Genomic DNA, 12,716 nt, shown 5'->3' on the forward strand with positions numbered 1-12,716 from the left:
CTATAATACTGCAGTACATTAGAGAGTGTCTATTATTATTAGTGAATTTTGGAAACAATTTTTATGAACATTTCTTGAGCATATTTGTGTATTTCTGTTCTAATAAGAGTCCACTTACCACTTTTTTGTTTTTTATTTTACCACTTTTTGGTTTCCACGTTAATAAATATCTTTAGTAAATACCACTTCTTCAGTGTGGGTTATAATTATTCTACCGCCTTTAAAAATTGAAGTTTTTAATCCATTCCCTGAAGCATCACCCTGTAATATAATAGGGGTATGACTTGACAAAATGAACATTTCATAGCGGTACCTGTTATTGGTTTTGAATTTTTTGATCCTGTTTTTTTTTTGTCTTCAGTCATTTGACTGTTTTGATGCAGCTCTCCAAGATTCCCTATCTAGTGCTAGTCGTTTCATTTCCTATACCCCCTACATCCTACATCCCTAACAATTTGTTTTCCATATTCCAAACGTGGCCTGCCTACACAATTTTTTCCTTCTACCTGTCCTTCCAATATTAAAGCGACTATTCCAGGATGCCTTATTATGTGGCCTATAAGTCTGTCTCTTCTTTTAACTATATTTTTCCAAATGCTTCTTTCTTCATCTATTTGCCGCAATACCTCTTCATTTGTCACTTTATCCACCCATCTGATTTTTAACATTCTCCTATAGCACCACATTTCAAAGCTTCTAATCTTTTCTTCTCAGATACTCCGATTGTCCAAGTTTCACTTCCACATAAAGCGACACTCCAAACATATACTTTCAAAAATCTTTTTCTGACATTTAAATTAATTTTTGATGTAAACAAATTATATTTCTTACTGAAGGCTCGTTTAGCTTGTGCTATTCGGCATTTTATATCGCTCCTGCTTCGTCCATCTTTAGTAATTCTACTTCCCAAATAACAAAATTCTTCTACCTCCATAATCTTTTCTCCTCCTATTTTCACATTCATTGGTCCATCTTTGTTATTTCTAATACACTTCATTACTTTTTTTTTGTATTTTTTTATTTTCATGCGATAGTTCTTGCGTAGGACTTCATCTATGCCATTCATTGTTTCTTCTAAATCCTTTTTACTCTCGGCTAGAATTACTATATCATCAGCAAATCGTAGCATCTTTATCTTTTCACCTTGTACTGTTACTCCGAATCTAAATTGTTCTTTAACATCATTAACTGCTAGTTCCATGTAAAGATTAAAAAGTAATGGAGATAGGGAACATCCTTGTTGGACTCCGTTTCTTATTACGGCTTATTTCTCTTATGTTCTTCAATTATTACTGTTGCTGTTTGGTTCCTGTACAGGTTAGCAATTGTTCTTCTATCTCTGTATTTGAACCCTAATTTTTTTAAAATGCTGAACATTTTATTCCAGTCTACGTTATCGAATGAATGCCTTTTCTAGGTCTATAAACACTAAGTATGTTGGTTTGTTTTTCTTTAATCTTTCTTTTACTATTAATCTGAGGCCTAAAATTGCTTCCCTTGTCACTATACTTTTCTTGAAATCAAGTTGGTCTTCTCCTAACACTTCTTCCACTCTTCTCTCAATTCTTCTGTATAGAATTCTAGTTAAGATTTTTGATGCATGACTAGTTAAATTAATTGTTCTGTATTCTTCACATTTATCTGCCCCTGCTTTCTTTGGTATCATGACTATAACACTTTTTTTGAAGTCTGATGGAACTTCCCCTTTTTCATAAATATTACACACCAGCTTGTATAATCTATCAATCGCTCCCTCACCTGCACTGCGCAGTAATTCTACAGGTATTCCGATTATTCCAGGAGCCTTTCTGCCATTTAAATCTTTTAATGCTCTCTTAAATTCAGATGTCAGTATTGTTTCTCCCATTTCATCCTCCTCAACTTCCTCTTCTTCCTCTATAACACCATTTTCTAATTCATTTCCTCGTATAACTCTTCAATATATTCCACCCATCTATCTACTTTAAGTTTTACATATTGTATTACATATTGGTGTACCATCTTTGTTTAACACATTATTAGATTTTAATTTATGTACCCCAAATTTTCCTTAACTTTCTTCTATGCTCCGTCTATTTTACCAATGTTCATTTCTCTTTCCACTTCTGAACACTTTTCTTTTTAATCCACTCTTCTTTCGCTAGTTTGCACTCCCTGTTTATAGCATTTCTTAATTGTCGGTAGTTCCTTTTACTTTCTTCATCACTAGCATTCTTATATTTTCTACGTTCATCCATCAGCTGCAATATATCGTCTGAAACCCAAGGTTTTCTACCAGTTCTCTTTATTCCGCCTAAGTTCGCTTCTGCTGATTTAATATTTTCCTTTTTAACATTCTCCCATTCTTCTTCTACATTTTCTACCTTATCTTTTTTACTCAGACCTCTTGCGATGTCCTCCTCAAAAAAAATCTTCTTTACCTCCTCTTCCTCAAGCTTCTCTAAATTCCACCGATTCATCTGACACCTTTTCTTCAGGTTTTTAAATCCCAATTTACATTTCATTATCACCAAATTATGGTCGGTATCAATGTCTGCTCCAGGGTAAGTTTTGCAGTCAACGAGTTGATTCCTAAATCTTTGCTTAACCATGATATAATCTATCTGATACCTTGCAGTATCGCCTGGCTTTTTCCAAGTGTGTATTCTTCTATTATGATTTTTAAATTGGGTGTTGGCAATTACTAAATTATACTTTGTGCAAAACTCTATAAGTCTGTCCCCTCTTTCATTCCTTTTGCCCAGCCCGTATTCACCTACTATATTTCCTTCCTTGCCCTTTCCAATGCTTGCATTCCAATCTCCAACTATTATTATATTTTCATCTCCTTTTACGTGTTTAATTGCTTCATCAATCTCTTCGTATACACACTCCACCTCATCATCATCATGGGCGCTTGTAGGCATATAGACCTTAACAATCGTTGTCGGTTTAGGTTTTGATTTTATCCTTATTACAATGATTCTATTGCTATGCGTTTTGAAATATTCTACTCTCTTCCCTATCTTCTTGTTCATTATGAAACCTACTCCTGCCTGCCCATTATTTGAAGCTGAGTTTATTATTCTAAAATCACCTGACCAAAAGTCGCCTTCCTCTTCCCACCGAACCTCACTAATTCCTACTACATCCACATTTATCCTATCCATTTCTCTTTTTAAATTTTCCAGCCTACCAACCTTTTCTAAACTTCTAACATTCCACGCTCCCACTCGTAGAATGTTATTTTTTAATTTTCTGGTGACCCCCTCCTTAGTAGTCCCCACCCAGTGATCCGAACGGGGGACTATTTACCTCCGGAATATTTTGCCAAGGAAGGCGCCTCCATCATTGTTTGATCGTGTAAAGGTATTTTATTCCTTTAAATGTTACGTTGGATTTTTCAATAAGAAGTTTACTGTTTTTTTTGTCAATTTTTTGACATTTAAAATTTAATTTTCTTAATATTCTTCTTAATTTAACTTCCTGAAAATTTATTTTTATCTAATCTTTCAAACATAACTGCAGTTTTTTAAGGTTGGCAACCTTTCACGTACAAGTTACAAGTTATGAAGAATGTTTGTTATGAAGATGATTCTTATTATGTTATGATGAAGATGATTTACAGTCCTCATTATGCCTATGTTGAAACTGTGACATTTTTTTATGATTTGTGTATTTTTTCGTTACAGTAATATCTACTTGTGAAATGATTTCTGTGAATGATTGAGAAAGTAAAATAAAATGAATAGGAGACAATATTTTTAGAACAGTTGTTATACAGTCTAACAACTACTGAACAGCGTCAAATTTTGCATTGACAGATACACTAACCGAAATTTTTAATTTGAATTCATAAGTAACTTTGTTGGTGAAGAGATGATACTAGTAAATTTTAATTTTATATAGGATAAATTGAATTTCAGTAGTTCATTCTCCCTGTTAATGTACTATTAAACTGAGATGAAGTTGGTGTGAATAATAAAGGGTATCTATCGCAGTGTAATAACCCTATAAATATGCTGCAACTAATTCTGATAATATGACTATTGTACGAGTAATAGAAGAAAAAGTAAGGTTTGGAATGCAAATGTAAAATAAGGGTTACAGTAAATCTACTTGTAACACAGGACAGTTTAGACTCTAATTTATGAAACTATATTTAATATGTTTTGGTTTTATAAACTGAACTACAAAGAATAAGGAAAGTTCATAATTTAAGATCTGACAAGTAAAGAATAACAAAGGTGTCTTTTAAACATTGATCATAGAATGTTTCGTTTCTAAGTTCTAGCCTCTGAAAAATTTTCTCTATTATCAAATAAGAATTAACATTGTGAGAAGTATTATAAATTAAAAATAAAAATTAAATTGAAATGGTGAATAAAAAATTCATGACAAAATTGAGGTTTTACAGTACAGTTTAGGTGAAAACATCAACTGAAAAATTGTTACAGTAATTAAAATTGCAGAAAAGTTTTTTTTATGAGTAAAATAATTGAGTTACATATTTGTACATACTGGTTTATTAACCAATAATTTTTATTTAACACCGTACAGAGTTTAGAATGTTCATTTACAGGTTGACTGTTATAGTTATTTAATTTAGATATTTTTAACAGTTAACTTTTTAAATTTTGTGTCTTTAAACAATATTTTTTTTAGTTTTAGCTAGAACAATATATTTTAGCTAGAAAGAAAAATTAATAATTAAATACTTATTTTAAAGTGAAAGACACAGTTTGTCCCTTGTAGTCTAGAAATGAAGATTTTTTCCTTTTTTTAATTATTAAAAAAGGATTAAATTTTTCTTTATTCAGTTTCCAAATAAGTTCTATCACTTACTTTCAATACTAATTTACTTTATTCATTTTTGTGATTGCGATCAACTTTTACACGGTGCAAGTTGAAAATGAAGAATTTTGTAAATAATCATAATACCAAAATTTTGTCTGCAAAGTAGGAGAATGTATTTCCATAATCATTATAATATAAATCAGTAAATAATAGGAAAGAACTCAAAATAATACATGAAGGTTATTCATGTATTATGTGGAAGGATGTGCTCATCCTTTCAGATGAGCACAACTTACTTTTCTTTTAATATAAATATATATTAAAATAAATATAATATAAATATAATATAATATAATAAATTAAAAAAAAAATATATATTAAAATACTAATAATAGAGTGTACAAACAAGAGTTTATGGGTTTTAAAGCTATTTAAATATCTCTTAACTTCCACCTATAGTAATAAATCATGAATAAAAGGAAATAAAATTGTGAGAGTACCTTTCGTCACGCAGCACACGTTATACGGACATTTATTTTGGTGTGAATTTTTCTACTGAAATGAAATAACTCATCATTAAAACAAAATTATCAAGAAAGTTGTCGTTATCTTCATGCTGTAACATTTTCATTGTGAAGTTGGCACACAAAGCGTAGTCGGTAGGTTTCAAAGTAAAGCGTAGTCGGTAGGTTTCAAACAACTGTAAACAGCATAGACGCATTAGCGTTGTAATCAATGGTTCTGCTGTTTGTCGGCTGACCCTTGGTCGTCCTGTACTCTTTTTTGTACACAGGCATCTAGATATTTCAAACTGATTAAGCCATCAACAAACGTTATTGTCATTTGGAGGTTCACAATGAAACTTTCTACGGAACGCAGGTTGAACAGTATAACTACAGATTCACATTTAACGAACTGTAAAACACAGAAGGCTTTGCTAGCGGTCCTATCAAACGGAATGATAGAGAAACTTAAACTTGAACTTAAACTTCTGTTAATGTAAATTTCTCACAATTAAGTTCTGTACACATTTTTTTGCAAAACTTTATTTATTTACTCACAATTTAATTAAGTTATTATACGACAAACCTGAAAAAGTGTGTTTTGTAATACCAGATTTTTGTATTTTACAATAATTTTCTCAAACATTACAATAAATACAGTTCTAGAATCTGTTTTATTCAAATTTTTCGGGTCAAAAACCAAATGATTGGTAGATGAATGGGAAATGGGCCCTATTTCAAAGTATTTTCTTCTTTGGGAAATTTTTTAAAGGAAATAACTTAATTTTTGGAATTATATTTAAAAATTACTTTTTTGATTTCAAAAAATGAAATAATATTAGGATTTCAAAATGTGCTTTATGTAACATAATGTCATTGTTAGTTAAGTGGCTGAATTCAAAATGGAGAGATTTTAAATCTTTGAAGAAAATCATTGCCCGAATAATTCTTTAAGAAGAAGTCTAGGTTGATTGGTATTTGTTAAGCAAATAACCAATCAACCTAGACACATAAGAGGTTGAGCAAATCCTTGGCACTTATTCCTTGACACTTATCAGTGTCATAGATTAGTTAATAAAAGGATATGTAAACAGAAAATCTGTTAAGAGGAACAGTGATATAAATATGTAAATCTATCCAGTTAAAATAATAAAAATATATGATATAGCAAATACATGTTGAGATCAAATGATTTATTGTGTTCATATTGTGCAGTGAACTGTAGGCTGGAGTAAAACTTGTCTATAAGTATTACGATAGTACAGCAGTGTCAGGAGAAGGAACTATAAACATTAGGTTTACACGTTGCACTACACATAACTTGAAATCAACCTTTGAAGATAGATCATTTTGTAGAAACTGAAAACATGTACAAAATATTAACTCATAAATTGGAACTGTAATTTAAAACAGAATTTACTACCTCTGTAAGGTCACATCTCTGTTTCCTGCTGCGACGCACAGCTTTAATCAGTATAAAGTTGAGAAATCCAAGCAATAAAAGAGGTATGAAGACAAACGCAGCTGCACAATATGTATAAAACACTGATTGATAAATTTTATTTAGTGATAATTCAGTATTTAAAAGGTTTATAACAGTTTTATTTGTTCCAGAATTAAGTTCTTTGTGGACATTATACTCGAACGGAGTAGTTGCTGTAGTTATAATACAAAAAATGAACACAAAAGCAATTACTCTTCTAGCACGCTTTTCTGTACAAAGAACTTTGCCTCGTAATGGATGGCACACTGCAATATATCTTTCGACTGTAAATGACACTGTTAACCATACTGAAACTGCACCTGCAAACAGAAAAAAAGATGAGCGATTAGCGATTAGCTGGTTGTGATTGTTATATGGTAGTTGTAGGCATAAATTAAAGTTAATCTCAAGGAAATGGTGTAATATTATTAATGAAAATATTTATACTGCTGCAGTTTTATTGTTAATACTTGTAATTTTAAAGAAGTTTTAATTATCACTTAACAATCAGTTTTGTAATTTTATGCTCAGACTATGTATGTATTTTTGAGTTCATAATATATATATATATATATTTTGCATGATTAATTTAAGTACATTAGGGATGCTCAGTCCAAGAGGCAGAGGCAAATAACATAAGATTTAGATATATTTTCTTAATGGAATAAGGAGCTAAATGTGGGAGATGGAATGGGTATTAGATAGTATGCAATTAATGCATAATTTTCTTTTGTTTTTACATTTTACTGATGTGGATGAAAAAACTTTTTTAAGCTGATCTTGTTTGTCGGTAAAAAATTGATGAAAGTTAGATTCCTATCTCTAGCAAGCTTTCAGGTAATATCCAGTCACATTTCTGTAAATCGTTATACTAAATTTGTTAACAATATGCTTGTGCTTAGGCTATTTATTAATCTTGTACTTTTAGTAAGTACGTTATTTTGAGTCTAGATTAACTTGAAATTGTAAACTATCGAGAAAAAATTAAATTAGGCTAATTAACTCATTAGTTTATGTTAATTAATTACAATATAATATTTCAAAATCAAAAATTATGTTTTTATCATTATTTTATTGTAATTATCTCCCTCTGTGAATCATGAGACCTTGCCGATGGTGAGGGGGCTTGAGTACTCAATGATACAGAGTAGCTGGACCGAAGGTGCAACCATATCGAAGAGGTATCTGTTGCGAGCCAGACTAAGGAATGAATCCTGAAAGAGGGCAGAAGCTCTTTCAGTAGTTGTTAAGGGCATAGGTCATAGGTCTGAGTACTGCACAGCTGAAAGCAATGGAAAACTACAGCTGCTTTTTTTCCAAGAAAATGTAGCTCTCTGCATTTTCATAAACAAAGATGGAGGGACTTTCCTTGAGGTAAACTAGTCCCCTGTTTGGATCTCCGGTTGGGGAGTACTAAGGAAAGGGTAACCAGAAAGTTAAAAAATAACATTCTACGAGTCAGAACATGGAATGTTAGAAGTCTAAAAAAGGTTGGTAGGTTAGAAAATTTAAAGAGGGAAATGGATAGGATAAATGTAGATGCAGTAGGAATTAGCGAGGTTTGGTGAGAAGAGGAAAATGACTTTTGGTCAGGTGATTTTAAAATAATTAACTCAGCTTCAAATAATGAGCAGGCAGGAGTAGGTTTCGTAATGAACAAGAAGGTAGGGAAGAGAATAGAGTACTTCAAAATGCGTAGCGATAGAATCATTGTAATAAGGATAAAATCAAAACCTATACCGACAATGATTGTTAACATCTATATGCCTACAAGCGCACATAAGGTAGAGATTGTATACGAAGAAATTGACAAAGCAATTAAACACATAAAAGGGAATGAAAATTTAATAATAGTTGGAGATTGGAATGTAAGCATTGGAAAAGGCAAGGAAGGAAATATAGTAGGTGAATACGGGCTGGGCAAAAGGAATGGAAGAGGTAATTGACTTATAGAGTTTTGCACGAAGATAATTTAGTAATTGCCAACATCCAGTTTAAAAATCATAATAGAAGAATACACACGTGGAAAAAGCCAGGTGATACTGCAAGGTATCAGATAGATTATATCATGGTTAAGCAAAGATTTAGAAATCAAATTGTCGACTACAAAGCTTATCCTGGAGCAGACATTGATAGCGACCATAATTTAGTGATAATAAAATCTAGATTAGGGTTTAAAAAACTGAAGAAAAGTTATCAGATGAATCAGTGGAATTTAGAGAAGCTTGAGGAAGAGGAGGTAAAGAAGATTTCTGAGGAGGACATCACAAGAGGTCTGAGTAAAAAAGATAAGGTAGAAAATGTAGAAGAAGAATGGGAGAATGTTAAAAAGGAAAATATTAAATCAGCAGAAGCGAACTTAGGCGGAACAAAGAGAACTGGTAGAAAACCTTGGGTTTCAGACGATATATTGCAGCTGATGGATGAACGTAGAAAATATAAGAATGCTAGTGATGAAGAAAGTAAAAGGAACTACCGACAATTAAGAAATGCTATAAACAGGGAGTGCAAACTAGCAAAAGAAGAGTGGATTAAAGAAAAGTGTTCAGAAGTGGAAAGAGAAATGAACATTGGTAAAATAGACGGAGCATAGAAGAAAGTTAAGGAAAATTTGGGGTACATAAATTAAAATCTAATAATGTGTTAAACAAAGATGGTACACCAATATGTAAAACGTAAAGTAGATAGATGGGTGGAATATATTGAAGAAGAGTTATTCGGAGGAAATGAATTAGAAAATGATGTTATAGAGGCTCCTGGAATAGACGGAATACTGTAGAGTTACTGCACAGTGCAGGTGAGGAAGAGATTGATAGATTATACAAACTGGTGTGTAATAAAAAAAAGGGGAAGTTCCATCAGACTTCAAAAAGAGTGTTATAGGCATGATACCAAGGAAAGCAGTAGCAGATAAATGTGAAGAATACAGAACAATTAGCTTAATTAGTAATGCATCAAAAATGTTAACTAGAATTCTGTACAGAAGAATTGAGAGGAGAGTGGAAGAAGCATTAGGTGAAGATCAATTTGGTTTCAGGAAAACTATAGGGACAAGGGAAGCAATTTTAGCACTCAGATTAATAGTATAAGGAAGATTAAAGAAAATCAAATCAACATACTTGGCATTTATAAACCTACAAAAAGCATTTGGTAACATAGACTGGAATAAAATCTTCAGCGTTTTAAAAAAATTAGGGTTCAAGTACAGAGATAGAAGAACGATTGCTAACATAACAGCAACAGTAATAATTGAAGATCATAAGAAAGAAGCCGTAATAAAAAGGGGAGTCCGACAAGGATGTTCCCTATCTCCGTTACTTTTTAATCTTTACATAGAACTAGCAGTTAAAGAACAATTTAGATACGGAGTAACAGTACAAGGTGAAAAGATAAAGTTGCTATGATTTGCTGATATAGTAATTCTTGCTGAGAGTAAAAAATATTTAGAAGAAACAATGTACGGCATGGATGAAGTCCTACGCAAGAACTACCGGATGAAAATAAACAAGAACAAAACGAAAGTAATGAAATGAAGTAGAAATAACGAAGAAGGACCATTGAATGTAAAAAGAGGAAGAGAAAAGATTATGGACGTAGAAGAATTTTGTTATTTGGGAAGTAGAATTACTAAAGTTGGACGAAGCAGGAGCGATATAAAATGCCGAATAGCACAGGCGAAACGAGCCTTCAGTCAGAAATATAATTTGTTTACATAAAAAATTAATTTAAACGTCAGGAAAATATTTTTAAAAGTATATGTTTGGGGCGTAGCTTTATATGGAAGCGTAACTTGGACGATCGGAGTACCTGAGAAGAAAAGATTAGAAGCTTTTGAAATGTGGTGCTATAGGAGAATGTTAAAAATGAGATGGGTGGATTAAGTGACAAATGAAACGGTATTGCGGCAAATCGATGAAGAAAGAAGCATTTGGAAAAATATAGTTAAAGGAATCCTGGAATAGCCGCTTTAATATTGGAGGGCCAGGTAGAAGGAAAAAAATTGTGCAGGCAGGCAACGTTTAGAATATGTAGAACAAATTGTTAGGGATTAAACGATTAACACTATATAGGGAATCTTGGAGAGCTGCATCAAGCCAGTCAAATTAATGAAGACAAAAAAAAAAGTAATTATTTCTATAACTGCGATTTAGTGTACTTAATTTTGTTTTTCTTTTTGCCGATTTTTCGATGAAAAGTACGGTATTACTTTCGGTCGCATGGTGGGAGTGGGAGATGAAAATGAATCTTCTTTACGTTTTTAAGTTATGAGGAGTACAAAAATACCGTTCATTTGTTATGGGGTTTACTTATTTATTTACAGGCTTACTTATCAATCCATCGGTTTGGTCTAGTGGTTAACGCGTCTTCCCAAATCAGCTGATTTGGAAAGTCGAGAGTTACAGCGTTCAAGTCCTAGTAAAGCCAGTTATTTTTACACGGATTTGAATATTAGATCGTGGATACCGGTGATCTTTGGTGGTTGGGTTTCAATTACCACACATCTCAGGAATGGTCGAACTGAGAATGTACAAGACTACACTTCATTTACAGTCATACATATCATCCTCATTCATCCTCTGAATAATTATCTAAACGGTAGTTACCGGAGGCTAAACAGGAAAAAAGAGAGAGGCTTACTTATAAACCCACCGGCTTGGTCTAATGGTGAACGCGTCGTCCCAAATCAGCTGATTTGGAAGTCGACAGTTCCAGCATTCTAGCCCTAGTAAAGCCAGTTATTTTTACACGGATTTGAATATTAGATCGTGGATACCGGTGATCTTTGGTGGTTGGGTTTCAATTACCACACATCTCAGGAATGGTCGCACTGAGACTGTTCAAGACTACACTTTAATTACACTCATACATATATCATCCTATTCTTCCTCTGAAGTAACACGTGTACGGTAATTCCCGGAGGCTAAACAAGAAAAAAAGGCTTACGTATAAAATTTTGTGGCTCGAAGATCTTCAAAACTGCTAGATAAATTTCATCGTTCTTGAGTTACACTCAATTTAAGGTTAAAAAAATATGAGGTTACGTAGAGTAGTGAACTGGGTAGTGGTTTAATACGCGCTTATCCCTTTCGATGCTGTTGATCAAATTGAATTTGGTTTTTTATTTCCTTTTGCAATTTGCATACGTAGGGTGCAGTAATATGTTATACATGTTGTTTTTAAAAAATTTCCTTAAGGATTTGTTATTTAGACCCTATCACAACTGTGACACCTGGGAGTAAACACTTATCTGGTACAATTGTGAGTGTAGCGCAATTGTGACATTTGGGAGTTTCTTATAACCCATAAAAAGGTCTTGGCAATTATTTGTTTGTATGTACAAATAAAAACAAATATTTTAGGTTTTTAAATTATTATTATTGGACAATCTATTTCACAATGTAATATTAGTTTAGTAACATATTACACTATAAAAAAATAAAACGCAAATAAAATAATAGTAAAGTAAACATAGCATCAAATTGCAATTAAAAAATAATAATACAACTTTAATAGAATGAATATCTCTAAGAAAGTATTTCTGTTGAATGAGAATTCAGACATTTTTCACTATAATGTAATTTGCCAGTAAAAAAGAAACTACATAAATAAATAAAAAAATAAAAAATACCTTACTACTTAAATATTAATTTTTCATGTGTAGGATAACTTAACTATTACGTTAAACTTTGACATGAATCTTTTTGAAGCAGTTTGATTGTTTGTTTAAACATAAATAAATATACATCACATTTTTCACAACGGATGCTACATCGGCTCGTACACCGTTCTAGCCGACAAACCGACTGTGGCCAGCGATCAAACCCATCGTAACGTTTGTCTGCAAATGGCATTGGCGAAGGTATGTAAACGTAACTGCTATTTCCAGTTCTGGGAATGTTATTTACATCATCATTGTCTGAAGTTTCTTGAAATTGCCTTTTCCTTGGCCCGTG

At 32.2% G+C, this 12,716-nt stretch overlaps 1 protein-coding gene across 1 annotated transcript in view; it reads right to left on the bottom strand.

The window, feature by feature from the left end:
• Positions 1-12,716, bottom strand: part of LOC142323808 (FMRFamide receptor-like) — a 78,689-nt gene that overhangs the window by 4,621 nt on the left and 61,352 nt on the right. The window contains exon 2 of the mRNA XM_075364053.1: positions 6,703-7,082. Coding sequence (XP_075220168.1) covers positions 6,703-7,082 — 380 coding nt within the window. The remainder of the gene's footprint in view (positions 1-6,702; positions 7,083-12,716) is intronic.

Source organism: Lycorma delicatula, chromosome 1 (assembly GCF_047948215.1).
Source record: "Lycorma delicatula isolate Av1 chromosome 1, ASM4794821v1, whole genome shotgun sequence".
Classification (NCBI taxonomy): Eukaryota; Metazoa; Arthropoda; class Insecta; order Hemiptera; family Fulgoridae; genus Lycorma; species Lycorma delicatula.